General features: G+C 58.1%; 1 protein-coding gene across 1 annotated transcript; it reads right to left on the reverse strand.

Annotated features, from left to right (window-relative positions):
- Positions 1 to 498: 498 nt before the first annotated feature.
- On the reverse strand, positions 499 to 7,638 carry LOC129333303 (protocadherin-10-like). The gene is made up of 4 exons (XM_054984839.1): positions 5,089 to 7,638; positions 1,420 to 1,478; positions 1,213 to 1,301; positions 499 to 758 (listed from the first exon to the last, which is right to left on the reverse strand). The coding sequence occupies exons 1-4, from the start codon at positions 7,636 to 7,638 to the stop codon at positions 499 to 501; spliced, it is 2,958 nt and encodes a 985-aa protein (XP_054840814.1).
- Positions 7,639 to 20,174: the final 12,536 nt, after the last annotated feature.

A 20,174-nucleotide genomic window follows, 5' to 3' on the forward strand; every position in this document is an offset into this window, starting at 1 on the left:
AAAAGAAAACACAACATTTACAAAGTGGAGCTGTTGCTGAAAGACTCGTTGAAGGGTTTAGGACCTGGCTGCGTTGACTCCTCTGCCCCCAGGAGACAGTTTGGTTTCATAATATAAGACAAACAGTTCAGGTAACGCTGGATTGCCAATATCAGACTGCCAGTCGTGCGGCGGCTTCTGCTGAGAGCTACCACCAGCCTAGCCAAATGAAAGAGGAATGTTTTCATCTGAATTCTTGTTATTTTCTTTCATTCCTTCTCTCCACCCAGGAGCCATCAGTCACTGTCCACCCTCTCTCTGGTTTCACTGCAGACAGTGTCTTGACAGGGGAGTGCTCTACAGTCTACCAAGCTTTCATTCAAGGGGGCCTGTTGGCCGGCCACTGGTTCTAGGCAGAACAGTGCAGGTGACTAAGGCCGGAAACTGCACCTTAGCTTCACCAGGACCATGGACAGCGCCTGGGCAGCCTTCTCACCCCCTACTGGCCAAAAGCAAGCATTACTTTAGGTTATTGTTAATAACCACGTTTTCATGTATATCACAATACGTGGTCATTTTCTTCCTCTTCCCGAAGGTGGAGAAGCTGTTCTTGGCCTCCTGGTCCAGAAAAGGGGGTCCATCTTTGGTGGCAGGCATGGTTGGGGTCCCGGGAATATACACATTATGTTGATAGTCCAGAGGGGATACATGCTGTGTGTACACGGGGGCATATCGCGGGGTCCAGACGCTGTTTGGGGGCCCAGATGCCTTCTGGAGCTCTACAAAAAGCAAAACATTACCTGCTAGAATAAGGAATGCCTGGAAAGTTCAGAACATATCGTACATGGCCCTCTTCATCGCCCTTATTTCTCGGGCACCCACTTCTCAGCAATACCAAAAGCAATCAAAATGCAAAACAAACATTAAGGTTCAGTACAAAGTGTTTCTTGGGAAGGCATTTTCACAAGACATCTCCAACAAATGCCCCCTCCACTTGCCTTTAAAAGCAAATTAAATAAATGCTTCCTGGGCTGTGATGTGATAGGGCAACTATACCCCCCCCCCACACACACACACTGCAAATTGTCCCAGTCCCATCCCAACACATCTGCACCCCATAACTCAGTTCTGCCAGTCCCTAGTCATAAATATTATTTTGAGAGATCGTCCCCACTTCACAGAAAACAGAGACCAGGGGGCTTGCGTCTGGAGTGCCCCAGGCCCCAAACTCACCTGGCACTGGAGTGACCAAAGTGCACAGCCTGTCGTGTTCTTTCTGGACTCCTCGCCGGACTCCCCCGATATCTTCCAGGCTTCGTGAACTAAAAAGGCAGAGCAAAGATACAGAAGCACCCCAAATGAGGAGCTCAGCTCCGCCGGCTCCGCAGCCATTGTGCTGGGATGAAGTGATCCAGCCCACCCACCTCCACCCCCTCATACCTCTTCAGAGTGGGTTGCTGAGTTTTCAGCGGCAGTCGGTCTGTATTGGGCTGCTTTGCCTGCAAAGAAGGAGAGAGAAGAATGGAACAGCCACCTCCGTGACGCTCGAACCCCACAGGGAGCCTTTCGAGTTTTGCAACAGGCTGTTTGCCACTGTAATGACAGGTTTTAATGCTTCACTGCAAGGTTATTGAGCACGAGCTCTGAGAGGTCTCTCCAGTGCCTCACTCCAGGCAAAGTTACTGAACTAATTTCAGGGCTGGGGTGACCTCAGTCTGACTCAAAGACCACGGCCAACGGTTACTGCTGCATAATACAGCAGCATCGTCCACCTCCATCGTCCACCATCCCTTGCGTTTCAAGCATCGTGACCAGAATAAAAGAGTGCAGTTCAGCGCAGAGGTGCAGCAGAGCAGAGTGGAACATGGACACTGCCATTTGCAGGGGGGGGCAGAATGGTGCTGGTAGGATTGGAGGGTATTTGGGAGGGTTTGGGTCAGGAGGCTGGGCGGGAGAGAGGGAGCCAGCAGCAGCCCTGCGTGTTTTTGTGATGGGAAACTGAGTCGGGAAAGATATTTTAGCTGGCAAGATGAGGGAGAAGCAGAATGGGACAAGAAGGCTTGAGGATCAGGGGTGATGAGGCGGGGGGGGGCAATGTTAGGCACAGCCAATGAACTTAATATTAAAATGTGTGGCGCACTCTGCCGGGTCAGAGCACCTAGTCCAGCATCGCGTTTCACACACTGGCTGACCAGCTGCCCTGGAGAGCCAAACAAGCAAGACCCAGAAGGGAAGCCCCCCCCCCATGTTGCCTCTGTGAAAGGTTATGGAGACAGTCTTTTCAAACAGCTCACCAGGGCTTTTTTTCTGGGAAAAGAGGTGGTGGAACTCAGTGGGTTGCCAGCACAGGGGGCAACTCATGGCAGGAGGTAGTGCCCCTGGTACCATTGTGCATGCACAATGACGTCACTTTGGGTCAGCTGGAACAAGGGGGGAGTTTTTTAAAGTTTAAGTCACCCTTGGTGAAAATGGTTACATGGCTGGTGGCCCCGCCCCCTGATCTCCAGACAGAGAGGAGTTCAGATTGCCTTCCGTGCCAGCGGAAGGCTGTCTGGAAATCGGGGGGCGAGGCCACCAGCCATATGACCATTTTCAAGAGGTGCCGGAACTCCATTCCACCCTGTTCCAGCTGAAAAAAAGCCCTGCCCCTCATTCACACATGCAAGTCATCACCTGATGCCACAATGAGTGAACTGGGCCAAAGAAGGCCCAGTTCCATTTGATACACGGGAAAGGCCCCTTTTCCTTCATAAACACTATTCTTGTGAGTTCCTAAGGCCACAGAGGAGGTAAGTCGCTTCCCCCCAGAGGTTCGGTCAGCATCTCTTGACTCCTCCGCCACAGCTCACTCATTCCTCCCCTGTGGAATGCATGAGCTGGCCTTGTGCATGAGAGCTGCCTGTGGCGCTCTGCCTGTGACAGCCCATTCTTTAAGGCATAGAACCAGAGCTGGAAGGGACCCCAAGAGCCATCTAGTCCAACCCCTTGCACAATGCAGGAAATACTCCCCCCCCCAATTCCCCCAGTGGTCCCTGCTCAATGCCCAGAGGAAGGCACAAAAAAACCCTCCAGGATCCCTGGTCAATCTGGCCTGGAGGAAAATTCCTTCCTGACCCCCCCCCCCAAACAGCAATTGGCATTATTCTGGGCAGATAGGAAATGACCATGACAGCTGAGCACTGGCTCATCCCTTCCCGCCCTCCCTCTCACTATCTGCCTAAATTCATCGTGAATCAAAGAATCCGCATTCCTGACAGATGGTCCTCTGTCTCCGCTTTAATACCTCCAAAGAAGGAGAGCCCGTCACCTCCCATGGAAGCCTGTTCCACTGAGGAACCGCTCTAACCGTCAGGAAGTTTAGCCGAAAACTCTTTCGGTTTAATTTTCACCCACTGGTTCTGGTCTGACCCTCTGGGGCAACAGAAAACTGCTCTGCTCCATCCTCTGTGACAGTCCAAATACATGAAGAGGGCTCTCAAGACCCACACATTGGATGCCTCCTGCCTGGGTAACGGAGCACTGCAGATGGCAAGGACTGCCCAGCCCGCCAGGAGTTGAGCCCCACGTTTCCGTCCTTCTGGAGCAAGAGTCTGTGGAGGTGCTGTAGCTCAGAGGCACATCTCGGAATTGCTGGCACCCCCAGCTGGCGATCTCAGGCTGCAGGGCTGAAAAAGAACTCTCTTGGAGCAGGGCCAGGTGTTTAGTTAGCCCCAGCAAGGCAAGCCAGTCCCTTCCTGGGGTCCACCCAGGTAGAAGCGAAGCACCTGCAAGGGGGGGGGGCGGTGTTCGCTGTGGGACTGGAGAACCAGAGGAGTTGGCAAATCACTGCCTGTCAGAGGGGGCAGCCCTAGAGGGACCGGTGGCCTGACCCAGGAGTGGCCATTTCATGGGAACTTTGAGCTGACTCACTAACTGCCTCTCCTGCCAACCCCAGAGCTGAGCAGGGGGGCTTCCCCAAGCTGGCTCCAGCGTCCCCTGCTCCTCTCCCGTTCTGGGGAGCAAAGAGGCCAGGCTTTGCGCAGGAGCCGGCGCTGCCCTTCCGCCTTCCCCAGCTGCTTTCGCCTGCCTGCCTTTTCCCATGTGGAGTGGAAACTCCGCTGGGCTTCGGCTTCCCGTGCAAGCCCCAGTTATTGCTCGGCTCTCAGACGCCCACCTGCTCGGCATGGGGGTCGCGCCCCAGGAGAAGCCCGCGCACTGGACGGCGGGCCTTTGCCGGGCGCTGCGGGGGTCTGCCCGACCCCTCCAGGCTCCTGCGCCGGCTAGCCAAGGTGGCCGTCGGCGCTGCGCTTCTCCCAAAGGGCGAGGCGGGGAAAAGGCTTCGCTTTCTTTGTCCCATGTCGGGAAGGGGAGGAGATTTGCCGCCCTCGCACCGCAAGAGTGGGACGCGGCTCGGCTCTCGGCTGAACGGGACCCGACCCCGAGACCGGCTGCCGCTTCCCCTTCGCCCACAACAGCCGGGCCTTCGGGCCCCTTTGGCGGGCGCCTTTCCCTGCCCCCCCCTCACTTTTCCCATGGCTTTGGTGACCCGGGGGGGGGGGCAAAGGCCGGGCGAAACCTCCGAAGGCTCGGAGCAGACCCCGGCCCGCCCCGGTCGAGAGAGCCGGCCAGCCGCGGTCGGGTGCCGCAGCCGAGGGTGCCTGAAGCCTGCGAGGGACGCTCTCCCGCAGGAGCCGCCTGGCATGTGGAAGGGGCCTGCCGGGCTCTTGGCACTTGAGCGGGGGGGCCTTCCCGGCGGAGCGCGTCTCTGCTGGGCTTTCTCGCCTGGAGCTTCTTCAGACGGCCGCGTTTTGACCCTCTCCCCGGGGTTTAAAAAGGCAGCTGACAAAATCTCTGGGCGCTCCGTCCACGGAACCCCGCAGCACGTCTCCAAACGCCCCGATTCCGACGTGAGTCCCACGGAGCTCCTTGCAGTCGACTCCCGGGGCAGCGGGCCAAGAGGGCGTGAGGGGAGGCAGGCAGAGCCGCAGATGAGCCGCCGGAACCGGGAGCTGTCATTTCCCCGTGGAGTGACCTGGAAAAGTGGCCCTGCGCGCCAGGAGGGCCCCTCTGCTCCGCGGCCAGGCTCGCCTGCGCCCCGTCCACCACCCACCCCAGCTGCCCTGCGCTCACCTGGCCGGCGGGCTGCAACTCGTTCCTGGCCCCCCGGGCGGGCGGCGCCTTGGCGGGGCCCTTCTCGTTGTTCCGGGGCGGGTCTGGGCCGCAGGGCTTCAGGAACATGAAGTCGCTCTTGGCCGACTCCGGGCTGAGGCAGACCTTGTAGCAGTAGCCGGGGGGCCCGGCCAGAGCCCCGCCCTCGCCCGCCTTGCCGCCCGCAGCGCCCTGCGCGCTGGCCTGGTTGGAGTTCTTGGGGAGGTCCGACGGGGCGGGCTGGCGGGCGCCGGGGCAGCAGCAGCAGGCGGCGGCGGCGGGGAGGGCGCAGCCGTAGTCCGGCAGGGCCAGCCGCTCCCTGCGGCACTTGACGGCCGCCAGGACGAGGATGGCCACCAGAAAGGCGAAGGAGACCGAGCCCAGCGACACGATCAGGTAGAGGGCCAGCGGCGAGGCGGCGTCGGCGTCGGCGTCGGGCCCCGGCGGGAGCTCGCGGAGGTCGGAGGGCCCCTGGGGCGCGCCGTCCACCAGCGAGAGCAGCAGCGAGACGGAGGCCGAGAGCGGCGGCTGCCCGTGGTCGCGCACCTGGACGAGCAGGCGGTGGCGCGGCGCGTCGCTCTCCCGGAAGGCGCGCACGGTGCGGATCTCGCCGCTGTGCAGGGCCACGCTGAAGAGGCCGCCCTCGCTGGCCTGCAGCAGCTGGAAGGAGAGGCGCGCGTTCTGCCCGGCGTCGGCGTCGGCGGCCGAGACCTTGGCCACCAGCGCGCCGGCCTCGGCCCAGCGGGGCACCCGCTCCAGCGCCAGCGAGCCGTTGCGGGGCAGCGGCGCCAGGATGACGGGCGCGTTGTCGTTCTGGTCCAGCACGAAGACGTGCACCGTGGCGTTGCTGCTGAGCGGCGGGAAGCCGGCGTCCTGCGCCACCACCGTCACCTGGAAGCTGCGCAGCTGCTCGTAGTCCAGCGAGCGCAGCGCGTACATGTGCCCGCTGTCGGCGTTGATGGAGACGTAGGTGGCCACCGGCATGCCCTGGATGCGGCCCTCCGCCAGCGAGTAGGACAGGTAGGCGTTCTGCCGGCAGTCCGGGTCGCGCGCGCTGACGGCGCAGATGGAGGCTCCGGGCGCGTTGTTCTCCGGCACCTGCACGCTGTAGGCCGGCTGCAGGAAGCGCGGCGCGTTGTCGTTCACGTCGGACACCTGGACGCGCAGCGCCGTGGCGGTGGCCAGCACCGGCGAGCCGCGGTCCCGCGCCGTGATGCTGAGGTTGTACTCAGCCACGGCCTCGCGGTCCAGGGCGCCGGTGGTGACCAGCGTGTAGCAGCTGGGGAAGGAGGGCTGCAGGCGGAAGGGCACGTCGGGGGGCACCTCGCAGCTCACCTGCCCGTTCTCGCCGGAGTCGCGGTCCAGGACGCTGACCACGGCGATGACGGTGCCCGGGGGCGCGTCCTCGGCCACCGGCGTGGAGACCGAGGTGAGGGTCACCTCGGGCGCGTTGTCGTTGACGTCGAGCAGGTGCACCAGCACGCGGCAGTGGACGGCCACGGCGGAGGGCCCGCGGTCCTTGGCCTGCACGTAGAGCTCGTGCAGGGGCGCGCGCTCGTAGTCCAGCGGGGCCTTGAGGCGCACCTGCCCGCTGCGCGGCTCCACGCTGAAGAGTTCCCGCGCCTCCGGGGGCGCGTGCCCGCTGAAGGAGTACTCCACCTCGCCATTGGCGCCCTCGTCGCGGTCGGTGGCGTTGAGGCGCAGCACCAGCGTGCCCTGGGGCGCGTCCTCGGGCAGGCTGACGCTGTAGGAGGGCCGCTCGAAGACCGGCACGTTGTCGTTGGCGTCCAGCACCGCCACCAGCACGCGCGCTGTGCCCGAGCGCTCAGGCAGGCCGCCGTCGAGGGCAGTCAGCAGGAGGCGGTGGCTGCGCTGCTGCTCGCGGTCCAGGCTGCGCTCCAGCACCAGCTCGGCGAACTTGCTGCCGTCGCTGCGCGCCTGCACCTCCAGCGAGAAGAAGCCGTTGGGGCTGAGGCGGTAGGTGCGCAGCGCGTTGGCGCCCACGTCCGGGTCCTGCGCGCTCTCCAGCGGGAAGCGGGCGCCCGGCAGCGCCGACTCGGCCACCTCCAGCACGTACTCCTGCCAGGGGAAGCGCGGCGCGTTGTCGTTGATGTCCAGCACCTCCACCTCCACGCGGTGCAGCTCCAGCGGGCTCTCGATGACCAGCTGCAGGTGCAGCAGGCAGGCGCCGCCGCCGCCGCTGCCCAGGCCCGCGCACACCTCCTCGCGGTCGATCTTCTCGTTGACGAAGAGCACGCCGTTCTCCAGGTTGACTTCCAGGTGCTGCTTGCCGCCCGGCCGGGAGGCGATGCGGAAGCGCCGGGCGGAGAGGCGCGCCGCGTCCAGCCCCAGGTCCTCGGCCAGGTTGGCCACGAAGGCGCCGTGCTCCAGCTCCTCCGGCACCGCGTAGCGCAGCTGGCTGGCCGCCGGGGCTGGCGCCAGCGCCCCGCAAGAAGTTAGCAGCAGCGCCGCCAGCGCCAGCCGGCCCCGGCAGCCCCGCAGGCTCCGGCCCAGCCCCGCGGCCGACGGCATCAGTGGGGACGCAGCCGAGCCCCGCCGCCGCCGCCGCCGCCGCCTGCGCGCCAGCCCCGCCGCCTCTCCATCGCCGGCGGACTTGGGCGCCCAACTACTTTCGGCAGGCAGGCAGGGGGAGCCGGCAAGGGAGGCGCCGCTCGCCGTTTCAGCACCGCATTGGTGGACAGCGCCGTCGAGCCCAGCTGCGCCGCGCGGGGTTAACCTCTTCGCCGCCGGGACCGGGCGGGCGGGCGAGCGAGCGGGAGAGCAGCAGCCAGCCAGCCAGCCAGCCAGGCTGCGGCGCCGCGCTCGCTCGCCTCTCCGGAGACCGCAAGCACTGCCGTGCAGCAAAGGTCGGGCACCTTCCCCGGAGGGGCGGCGCGCCCTGGTTCGCAGGGCAGCCCGAGTCTCTCTCCCGCCCTCCCCGCCGAGACGCAGCCCCAGTTCGGGGGGCCGCAGGACAACCCCCCCCCGCAGTCTCAGCTCCCCCCCCCCCCGCCCAGGGAAGCCGAGAGCCGCCCGGCCTGAGGGCCCTCGGCCCCCCCCCCCAGATGTTTCTTTCCTCCCCCCACCCCAGAGGATAGATTAAAGAGCCGCGCACGTCGGAAGCCAACCCCCCGCCCCTGCCGTCAGACCCGCGAGCGGATTTCACCTTTAGCAGATGGTTAAGCTCCGGCCGAGCTGATTACATTCGCCCGCGCCCGGGCCGCCTGGAACGCCGCCTGCGTTGTAATTACCAGAGCGGGGATTACAGGCCAGCCGTGCGAGTCCCGCAGGCAGCCCCCCCCCCCCCACGCCCCTCCCGGCCCGCGGGCAGCGGGAGCTCTGGAGCGGCTCTGGCCCGCAGGAGCAGCCGAGGGCGCCCGGAGGGGGGCGGCTCAGGCTGGCGCCCCAGGCACGACGGGTGGCTGGCGAAGGGGCTGCTGCCCTCTGCTCGGGACCTGCCCCGCTCCCTTGCGTGGCCCGTCCCGTCCGGGAAGCAGCCCCAGAGGAACTCGGCCCGGCGGGGCTCCCGCTGCTTTCCCGGCCCCGGGAGGCGCCCCAGCCGAGCAGGATTCCGTTCAAGCGCCGCCACTGCGCAGGGCACCCAAGGGCCCTTCCCTGCCAGGCAGGCGCGGGGAGGGCCGCCCCATCCATCGCCTCCAGGGCCACGGAGCTCTCAGCCCTACCGGCGCGTCGGCCAGAGCAGGACCAGTCTCCGCGGCCTCCCCGGCGAGCGCCCGGCGCTGCTCTGCCCTGCCGGAGCTTCGGTGGCGAGAGGCGGCCGGGCCTTGTGCCGGCGCGCATAATTAGGGGCGATCGTGGGAGCCGGGCAGCCCCGGAGCCCGGCTCGATTAAAGGGGATCAGCTCTTAACCATCTACTTAAGGGATTTTCCAGCGGAGGCTGCGCGGCGCTCGGGTGTTGTGCACAGCCGGAGAGGAAGAGCAGGAGAGGGGGAGTGAGGCAGGAGGGGAAGGCAAGAGGGCGAGGGAGAGAAGAGGAGGGAAAGAAGGAGGGAGGGAGCAGGAGAGGCGGGAAGGGCCGAGGAGAGGCAAAGAGGGAGAGAGAGAGCGGGAAGAGGGGGAAAGTGAAAGGGCCGGGGGAGAGAAGGGGAGAGGGAAGGAGGCCGGGGGGGGATAAGGAGAGGGAAAGGGAGAGAAGAGGCCGGGGGGGAGAGGAGGAGGAGGGCGAGGGAGGGAGGCCGGGAAAGAAATGGAGAGGCAAAGAGGGCGAAAGAAGGAGAAGGAGGCGGGCGAGAGGGGACGGGCTCACGGGACAGGGAGGAGAGGGGACGAGGGCCAGAGCGAGGCCGCGACTGGAGTAAAAACCAACTTGTGGGCAGGGGAGGGCAGGTTCCGGCTTAGACCCCCAGCAAAGCCTGGCGAAGCACTACAAGGGGGGACGTGCGAGGGGGCGGCCCGAAGGAGAGCGTTCTGTTTGTTACAGTCAGCCCTTTTCCAGTGCACAGAGCGACCAGGTATGCAAACGCAAAACAAGACGAAATCCGATCCAGAGCTGAAACAGCGCCGAAGCCGAAGATTAACCGATGGAGGAACTGCTGGGCAGGATCATCCTCGCAGCAACCGACAGCACCGAGCAGCGCCACCTCCGGGCCCTCCCCGTGGGCAGTGCAGCTCTCCGAGCGCTCGTCCTTGCAGCGGAGCAAGGAAGAGCAACGAGCCCCTTTGGACAATTCGGTAGGAGAGGGACGGGGTCAAGTCCAAGCAGGGGACTGGGGCAGCACAACCTGTGTGAATGCCCGCAGGCGAGAGCGAGGAAGGCTGCGGGGAAGACCCTCCTCGCTGATCCCCCGAAGCTGCAACACGTGTTGGCACCGCCCAGTCCAGCCACCCCAGAGAGACGCGTCCTCCAGCCCCTCCCTTCCAGGCGGCAGAATTGGAAAAGTGAAGGGGCTTCTCTCTCTCTCTCTCTCTCTCTCTCTCACACACACACACACACACACACACGCACAAAATACTGAAGAGTCCAGTAGCACCTGTAAAACTAACCAACTTTATTGTAGCATAAGCTTTCCAGAGCCGCAGCTCTCAGATGCATGCATCTGACGAAGAGAGCTGTGGCTCTCGAAAGCATATGCTACAATAAAGTTGGTTAGTCTTACAGGTGCTACTGGACTCTTTACTATTTCGCTACTACAGACTAACACGGCTAACTCCTCTGGATCTACACACACACACTCTCTCCAGGGTCTGAGGGGCTTTCCCTGCCCAGCCAGCCCGAGTGCAGGGGGGGGAGACCAGGACCCCCCCAGAAGGGCCTTTCCAGCTGGCTGCCTTGTGGCTTTCTCTCCCGGGCCTGCCAGCCAGCCGTTCGCTGGTCCAGCAAGGCATCCCAGTCAGGCTTGCCAACCTCCAGGTGGTGACTGGAGATCTCCCGAAATGACAACTAATCTCCAGACCACAGAGGTCAGTTCCGCTGGAGAAAATGGCTGCTTCAGAGGGTTAACTCGATGGCATTATACCCTTCTGTGGTCCCTCCCCAAATCATTCCCTCCCCAGGCTCCCCCCCCCAAAATCTCCATGTATCTCCTGGAGCTGGCAACCTTAGTCCCAGTCCAACGGCCAGTGGGTTCTCTTGCCTGCCTGCTCTCCCTGCTCTCCCCAAGCAAGCTCGGACAACAAGCCAGTCCAAAGGTCCATCTCCATTCCTGCCCACTTTGCCTGGGCAGGCCTGCTGCTGGAAAGGGGGGAGGACATGGGGCGGTGTGCAGATCTCCCTCTCCAGCAGGTCTTGCCAGTTGCTTGCCTATCTCCACCCCCTAACCTGGCAAGCACAGTGTGAAGGGAAGAAATACTAGCCAGCAAATGAATCTTTTGCTTCTAGCCATCCTACAGTCGGTGTCCCCCACCCAGCGCACTTCAGAAAGGCCCAGAGCCTGCAGTCTGGTGACACTGGGAGGGTGGAAAGGGCCCCTGCCTCTGTGCAAGCAAACCTCCTGGGGCTTGATTTCATTGGCTAGTAGTGGGACAACTGAGGTGAAGATGGTCAATCTTTCTCCCCTACAAGGGAGGCAGCCAAGCAGGGAAGCAGCATGAACAAGCAGGGAAGAAGCGTTGTGAAGCACAAGGACTAATAGGAGAAAAGACAGGGAGGCTGCAAACCGTGCGTGAATTATGTGCAGAGACACCTGCCTTCCAAATAAACACACACTTGGAAGGCTGGCAGGTTCAAAAATTCAAGAGACCTCAGGAAGGAAAAGCTTGAAAGTCCATAGCTTGAGCATTCCACTGGCTGGTGGGGAGGAAAGAATGCGCCGCCTTCTCCCAAACTGTGCATGGGTGCACACCCTGTGTACAGGAGGGCAGTTTCTTAGGATACATGATCTCTGAGCAACAGAAGATGCCCCTAACCCAAATAGACTTGCACACTATCAACAGAGACACATGCATAGCTGGAGTCCTTGAATAAAACACAGGCTGGATCCCAGAGGCCTCTTCCATGCACTAGTTTGGCAATTTCACATGCGCTCATGCTAAAGACACAAAAGTATGTTTTTGCTCTCCAGCTGAAAGGCATCACTTTTTTGCTGTTCATTAGTCTACAAGATCTGAAGTTGCGAGTTGATACTGAGGACCAAATGATTGGGATGAGTTCTCTCACTCCCGGGGGATTACTTGGCAGCTGAGCTGGTAAGGACAATTTTACTACACACACTGGTTGCAGATATATGGTAAAATAATCAACTGTAACCAGCCCAGATTAGTGACGATCCTGGAGATTATCCTGGAGATTATTAGGGAAAGGGCTAAAGTAAAATGACCAGTGTTGTAATGCCCTTGCATAGAACTACGCTGCAGCCTTGTTTGGAATATTGTGCACAATTCTGGTCACCAGGAGGATAGTTAGGTGGGTAGCCATGTCGGTCTACCGTAGAAGAGCAGGATTTAAGCCAGTGGTCTCTAAGGTGCACTGGATTCGAATCCTGAAATTCTGGTTGCCGTATCTCAAAAAATAAACTGCAAAGCTTAAAAAAAGAACAGAAGATGACTGGACAACCCAGATCAAGGAGCTGGAGCAACTTTCCTATGAGGAAAGTCTGGGATTTTTCCATTTAGAAACGAGATGACTATGGGGGGGGGGGACATGATAGAGGTTTATAAAATTATACATAGTGTGGAGAGAGTGGGGAGAATTTCCCCCTCCCCCTTCTGAAATCCTGGCACTTGCAAGGACAAAAGGAAATACTACTCGAGTCGACAAGTGATGTAATTGTGGGACTCACTACCAGTGGCTGTAGTGACGTCCAGAGGCACAGATGATGATTAGACAGATTCATGGAGGAGGCCCAGCAATGGCTACTAGCCAAGATCCCTAAAGGGACCCTCTGCACCCAGAAGCCGCAAACCTCTGATTACCCGCATTCGGGGAAGGCCTCTGCGCCCCGCTGGAGTAACTGGCTGGCCCCAGCATGCAGGATTGGAGGGACCATTGATTTGATCCAGCAGGGCCCTTCTCCCCCTCATACTGTTTTGGTGTTCATTTTCTTGGTAGGGCCATCAAGAATCAGATAAAGGCCGTTTCCAGATGGCTTACCTTCACGCGGGACGTCGCGCCTCGTTGCAAAACTCGCGCGAGGAAACGCGATATTTCGCATTTTCCCCGCAATGAGGCGCGACGTCCCACATGAAGGTAAGCCATCTGGAAACGGCCAAAACCTCTTGGGGTGGGACAGAACCTGCAGACTGTCAGCCGGCCGTCCTTGACGTAGACTATATAGCATTTAGTAGAGCTTTAAAGTCTTTCAGTCAAGAAAGAGTATGCGTCGTCCCCTCGTGCTCCTGCTTCTTCAACTAGCATTCCAGGTATGACTAATTTGGCTCTACAACATGTATTAAAGTGGAGGTCGTGAATTCTGGTTATAAAGGCTGAGATGACATGGGTTCTTATAGCTAACAGCCACTACAGGAACGGGTCTGTATTTGGGGAGTGCTTTGCCCGTGCTGGATCATCTCTGTGTACTGATTACTGATCTTGAGTTATCCAAACCACTGCAGTAACAAAAGCACAGCTGAAGCATTTCAGGTATTTTAACACTCATGTGGCAGGTTGAAATTCAACTGGGCACAACTGCTGCTGGTCAGCATAGAGGTCTCCTGTCTCTGCTTCCATGGGCTTCGGGTTCCATTCCAATTTATAGTCATCCATTTGTGCTAGAGTACCCTCTCTCAGGGGTGGCACCAGGAATTCTGGTGCCCAAGGCTGCCCCTACACGTGTGCACAGAGTGTGTGCGTGTATGCCCCGGACTGCATGATGACATCACTGTGTGTGACATCATCATGCAGCATGCTGGCCCCATTGGCTGGCGGGCAGCTGGGATGGCACCACGGAGGATGCCCGCACTCCCAGTTGGTGCACGTGCATCCTCCCAGCCCTCCCGCTCCATTGTTCTGCATGCTGCCCCGGATGCCTGCTGCGCCTGCCCCACGGCTGCTGCACCTGGCCAGGGACATGTGTTGGCGGCAACGGCAGCCCGGGGTGGGAGGGCTGGCAGACTGCAGCAGCTGTGGACCAGGCGCAGCGGGTGGCCGGGGCGGTGCACGAGCGGCTTCCCATCCTTTCCGCTCAGCCACCAGCACTGCCACCGCCAGATCCATGGCACCCCCTCAGGCACCCCCTTTGGCACCTCAGCGTTCGAGGCAGGGGCCGGCCCTTCCTCAATGGGTGCGCTGGCCCTGCCCTCTCTCCAAGTTCTGTTCCAGGGGCTGTTCATTTGAGGATTTACCCATGGAGAGCAAGTATGAGGACAAGTGAACAGACTTCTTCATGGGCCCGTTCTTCTCATTTTCTCACCTTCCCCAAAGGCCCTGTTGCATCACACACACCCTCTCTGCACGCTGTTGCATCCGCTGCTTATTCCCTGGTTGTGTTTTTGCAGAGAAGAATATAGCACAGGTGAGTGTGGCTCAAAGTGTCAAGTGATGAAATGAATGGCTATGCACACTCCTGTGCATAGCTGGGCCACCTCCATTCCTACCTCCAGAGAAGGATGTTTGGTTGCACCTGTGCTAGTTGGAGACTAGCCCTCTGCATAGCCAGGTGGCCGGTGTCCCAGCTTGTTCCAAGCGAACAGGATGGAGACTTAACATACACAGCCAATTTATTGGTTAATGTACAGGAAATGATCCCTACAGGGTTGCCGTGCAATTTACGCCATCTGAAAGAGAAGACTTGTTCCCCCAGCCAGAAAGACAGGTGTGCCCTATAAACAGGGAAATTAGAGCACCAAGCAGCATCCTGAATGGAGCTCCGCTGAGCTGATGTGCCAAGCTCGACATTGACTCCTGGACAGAAGAGAGCACAGCATTACCTGATGCACCTCCCCTCTCAGACGACTGCCCCTGCTTTGCCAAAGCTGCCCATGGAAGCTTGAGATGGCAGAGCCCCAGGGCTGCAACTGCAAGAGGTCCTCACGCAGCAGAGCGTAGAGCCATGCAACATTCTTTGGGGCTGGGGCGATGTTGCGTGCCTAGCCCGGGGATGGGTTACTATAGGTCAGAGCTGTGTGGGTAGCTGTGGCAGAAATAGCAGGGGATGTTGCTGGTCAGCACTGATGCGCATTGGCAGCACCAGGCAAAGAACCAACGTTGGAAATAGCAGGGGGTGCTGCAGGTTACAGCGGAGATGCCTCCTGGCACAGCTGCCTCCTGGCGCCCAGCCTGGCCTGGCCAAGTGTATTATTCCACTTTCATGCACACCAAATTCTTAAGATGATTATTTGAACAATGCACTAGAAATCTCTCACAGAGGAATTTGAGCAAAATGCTGGATATTTAAGGAGACACCTTTATCACAGGATCTCTTCTGGGAGTGAAATCTACAATCCTTTGATTTTTAAAAAAAATGTCCTTTATGTATATTTTAATCTACAACTCTTTTCTGTGACTGCACCACTTGTTTAAACCCAAGATGTGCCTGAAAGGATGCTGCTGCCCTGGGGAGCATCTATGTGAAGATTGGAAAGGGCACAGAATGGGAGCAAAACCTACATTATTGCTATTAATGCAGAGAGTCAATTGCAGCCAGTGTGCATCTACAATCCCCTGCTTTGGGGAAGGGGAGGTCGAGGGAGGAGGAGGCGTTCTGTGATGTGGGCGCCTCTGTAAGTTAATCATTCCTCCCTCCCTTGAGGAGTTTCAGCTCTTTGCATTAAATTGGGGGAGATAAACAGAGGTGCCTTTAGGGGAATGAGGTGGTTGTGGCAATGAGGTATTTGTATTTATGAACTTGCCCGATGGACTGCAGGTCTCCATGTGATAAGACAGAAAATATTAAAAGCCTACACACCACACATGGCTGGCAAAGCCTCTAATAAGCCATTCTAGTCAGGGATGAAGAGCAGCCAAGTGCAAAAAGAAATAAATGTGTCTTCCGTTGTGCCTGGGAGGTCCTAGGCACATCTTCTGGCCAACTTGCGGGTGGGGTGGGGGGGAGGCACTTCGGAAAAACTCCTTGGAGAGATCATTTCCATTTCCAAAAAGCAAGGCAGCTCCTGATTCCAGCCAGAACATTATGAGGCTTCTAAGGGCTGCCTCACACAACCTGTTATTTAGGTGTGTTGCTAAGCATACATTCCTCCCCCCTCCAGTGTGAATGCAGCAAAGAGACAATGGCAAGCACAAGCACACTTGCCAAGAAGAGGGAATGGTTGATCTTTGTGTGTATGTGTTACTCTCTTGATATGTAAGCTGCTTCTCTTTGTTTAAGGTAGGGACGCCTCCTGATTCCTCTTCTCTCTCTGTTTCCTTTGGGAAAGTCTCCCTTTCTTGCCACATGGCCTTCCAAAGGGAAGGATGTATTTTTCAGCGCTCCCACCACAAAGGCCTCATCCACACACCCACTTGAAGCCTCAAGTCTGAATTAGTTGGCCATGGTTTAGGGCTACTAAAGCTTTAGACTAGGACTCCTTTTTTCCCTTCTGCAAGATATTGCCATGAATGGAATGTACCTCAATAAACTGTAAGTTCTATATTTTCTACCATTTAATTGCCTGAGGATTAATTACTGCATGTTGAGGAAAATGCTTCTGACTGGGTAACTCTACTACCAAACAAACTGTAACTATTTCTAATACTTACAAACTACTGCCAATGGGGTAGGGACATGCCCAAGATGCTAGCATGGATACTGCCATCCCAGAACATGCAGATCCAGAAGGCACCAGAAAACAAACTTCTGTGATGAACATGAGTGGATGAAAAAGGAAGCAGAGAGTCAGCAGCAAACCTAACAGTGAATGGAAGTCAGATACTCTGCCCCCTGGCATTGCTTGTTAACAGTCAGTTCCCCCTGTCTACACAGTAAGGGCAGTTTATGGATATGGAATATCATAAACCCCTTGTCATAAGTCCCAGGCACTGCCTGACCCGAGGCCGAGAGGATGCCAGCGGGGCTGGAGTCTAGAAAGTTACCAAGCCATGAGTTAGAAGAGGGATGACTGACTGACAACCCCCACACCCTGGAGAGCAGCAGAGATAATGAGGCTTCCTGAGAAAACTCCCTCCCTAATCTCATCCATGCCTTCCTCCACATCCCCTCATCCACTTAACTAATGAAAGCTATTCAGCACATCTGATAGCCTTCCCATCCAGTACTTACCAGGTCATCAAGTGATATTTTTACCAATAGACCATCCCAAAAAGTCATATCAAATCCTTCCCAAGTTATTGTCCTACCTCTGGACAAGCCATTAAGTCATTGATTTGGGGCAAAGAAGTCAGTTTTGCCCCAGAGGACATTTTGCCCTATAACGGGGCTTCTCAGCCATGTGTTAAGTGTAAGCGTGCCTCAGTACCCATCCATGCAGCCCCAATCCATTTGGGCTTCTTCTTCTCATTGAAATGCTGGCCATTTTGCTGCTCCTCTGAGGATCTCCTCCTCTTCAGGACCAGTAATTATCACCCTTTCCCCTGAGATTGCTTTCCCATTTCGTCACTGTTTTCCTAGTTAGCTCTGTGTGTATGATGTGTGTGTTTTCTGTATGCTTGCCTTATAATCTGCTGTAAATAAAGAAACCTTTCCAGTTGAACATCTGCCTGTTTATTTGAGCATTTTCTAAGGGAACAATCCCTGTATACATAGGTGGAGGATCCCAGTTACCCTCTTTTACTTGTCTCCTTTAATGCTAATTCCCCCAACCAATTAAGGACACTTCCTATTTGGGTAACATGCTGACCAGTCAATCAATTGCAGAAGCAGAGCCAGAGAATAAGTAGGAAATGACAACATGACCAGAGACAAACCATAAGAACTTAAGAAGAGCCCTGCTAGATCAGACCAGTGGCCCACCTAGTCTAGCATGCACACCAGCCAACCATATGCCCTGGAGGACTAACAAACGGGACTTTGAGGCAAACCTTCTCCCCTGGTGCTGTCTCCTAGCACTGGATTTCAGAAGTTTACTGCCTCTAAATATGGAGGTTACCTTCAGTCTGCCCCGTGGTGCAGAGTGGTAAGCTGCAGTACTGCAGCCCAAGCTCTGCTCACACGACCTGAGTTCGATCCTGGCGGAAGCTGGGTTCAGCTAGCCAGCTCAAGATTCACTCAGCCTTCCATCCTTCCAAGATCAGTAAAATGAGTACCCAGTTTCCTGGGGGTAAAGTATAGATGACTGGGGAAGGCAATGGCAAACCACCCTGTAACAATAGTCTGTCAAGAAAATGTCGTGATGCAACATCCCCCCATGGGACAGTAATGACTCGGTGCTTGCACACGGGACTACCTTTACCTTTAGTCAACCACACATAGTAGCAATTGATGGACTTCATGAATCTATCTAACCCCCTTTTACAGCTGAATCCAAAGGGCCAACCTTGCTCCTGCACCTGGGCTTCAATATAGGGCTGTCAGGGACCTGAAAGGCATGGCGTGGCCGCTACCAAGAGCTTCCACCTTGCAATTTCCCTGACAACCCCACCAGCACCAGCCAACGGGTGCACCGCCCCCATCATGGGCACATAAGGGGCAAGCAATGGTACAGCCAATGGGCAGGCCACGATCTCTCACTTGTCAAACCCTCCATTTTCAACAAGGGCCAGGCTGGCAGCTGAAGCTCTGCTCACTCGCAAATTCTGCCTCCCCTGATGCCGCTGCCACTCCGAGAAGCATGCTCCCCCTCCTTGAAAAGGGGGGCCAGATAGGCGGCGAGACCCAGCACTCAGGAGCAGCCCCACAAGGCCACGGAGAGGCAACTCCTTATAGGCGAGCAAGGGGCGGGTTCTGTCATGACTGATGGGGCTGCCCGTTGGAAACCATCAGAGAGACTGGGAGGACTATTGGATGTGATGGGAGCGACGAATGGCCATCAACATGCTAGCGGCTCCATTCAAACACATCACCACATCGAAGAGGTGCGAGGAGAACGTGGGGTAGACCTCGAGAGCCATGCTCTAGTCCCAGGATGACAGTCCCCAGAGCGGAATGACAGCCGGCACGAACAGAGAGCCTGCTCCGGGGGCCACCATCCCACTCCCCACTGCGAGATTCCCAAAGTCCATCCCTGCCTCTGCAAAGAGCAAATGGGCGAGTCACCTGGCCTCATGGAGGAAGAGCCCCCAAGATCCCAAGACATTGTTCTGCATCTCCCCCCCCCTCCCCCGGCAACAACCCTGCTCTCTGCATGCAGAGGTCTTCTGTCTGGCTTATCAGATGCCAGGAGAGCTATCAGAGAATGAGAGTCCTCCGTGGCGCGCACACACACACCCCTGGCATACACACACACAGGCTACACTCCAAGTCCAACCCTGCAGCCTGCTGTGAACCTGAGGGGAGGAAGCGGGGAGGGAAGCTGACTGGGGCCGAAGCCTCCAAGGTCCCACTGGAACCTGCTCCTTTGGGCCGCAGAGCCACACAAAGGCACCGAGGCACCTGGAGCCTCTTCGGAGCCACCCCACCCACCCCAGCCCTGGATCAGAGACCATTCGCTTTGAAGTGTGAAACGAAAGCCCATCGGGGAAGTGGAGGGGGGGCTACTGTCCTGCACAGGCAAGCAAACCGACAGGGAAGGAGCAGTTCAACACAGACTTTATTAAAGTGCGAAAAGCGAATGGGATGTCGGGAGGCGCCTCTCGTCTATGTCCCTCGGCCAGGAAGGGAGCACAGCCTGTTCACACAGCAGCCAGAGCCACAAGATCCACTCCCAGCGCTGCCCTCACAGGAGCGAGGTGGAGTCGCAGGCTGCCCGGAAAGCTGCTCCCTGGGCCAGCCTCCAACAGCAGTCGAGAAGGATTACCGGGGCCTGGGGCAGCCATGCTCCTTGGCCTCCTGCGTAGGTCCCAACCTGCTCGGAAGGGAAGTAGGCACATGTGTGGCACGGTAACCGGCCCTGTGCGAGTCCCAGACCAGTCTGCGACATCCCGGAAGAGTGGTCGTGGCTGGGGGCGGCAGCTTCAGTGTGACAAGTGCTGCATCCCCCCCCCCCCCGGCAAGATGGCACTCCTCACCTGCATCTGGATGGTCTTCTCCCATGGCTGCTTGCAGCTCTGATCCTATGAGGCAGACAGACAAGGGGTTGTGCACTTGCCATCTACAAGGAGTTACAAGCCCAAGCCCCCAGCCACCCCAACCCCCTGCCGTGATCTCTCCCCTGCCTGAGCCTGGCCAAGGGTATTTGATGTGAGGCCCGGTACAAGCAGCCTGAATCCATCCACTCCATAACAGCTGTGACAAGCACGGCTCCTTGGAACCCTGCCTCCTTGGCAGGCATGGACAGGATCACAGGGCTTTTTCTCTGGGAAAAGAGGTGATGGAACTCAGTGGGTTGCCCTTGGCGAAAATGGTCACATGGCTGGTGGCCCCGCCCCCTGATCTCCAGACAGAGGGGAGTTTAGATTGGAGCGGCGTGTAGGGCAATCTCAACTCCCCTCTGTCTGGAGATCAGGGGGCGGGGCCACCAGCCATGTGACCATTTTCAAGAGGTTCCGGAACTCCGTTCCACCGCCTTCCCGCTGAAAAAAAGCCCTGGCTATGCAGGCTCACAGGGAGGGGCCACGTCTCCCTAGCAAACCTTGTCCGCTGAGGCAGGGTGCCTGTGAGAAGAACGGAGGGACTGGTGT

This window comes from Eublepharis macularius, chromosome 7 (assembly GCF_028583425.1).
Source record: "Eublepharis macularius isolate TG4126 chromosome 7, MPM_Emac_v1.0, whole genome shotgun sequence".
Classification (NCBI taxonomy): Eukaryota; Metazoa; Chordata; class Lepidosauria; order Squamata; family Eublepharidae; genus Eublepharis; species Eublepharis macularius.

What these genes read in the sequence shown, in the direction of transcription:
- LOC129333303 (XM_054984839.1), bottom strand. Translation starts at nt 7,638, where the DNA reads ATGCCGTCGGCCGCGGGGCTGGGCCGGAGCCTGCGGGGCTGCCGGGGC. An exon ending in AGTTGCAGCCCGCCGGCCAG is followed by an intron (nt 1,479 to 5,088) that starts GTGAGCGCAGGG and finishes CCTTCTTTGCAG; the next exon opens with GCAAAGCAGCCCAATACAGA. An exon ending in CAGCAACCCACTCTGAAGAG is followed by an intron (nt 1,302 to 1,419) that starts GTATGAGGGGGT and finishes CTGCCTTTTTAG; the next exon opens with TTCACGAAGCCTGGAAGATA.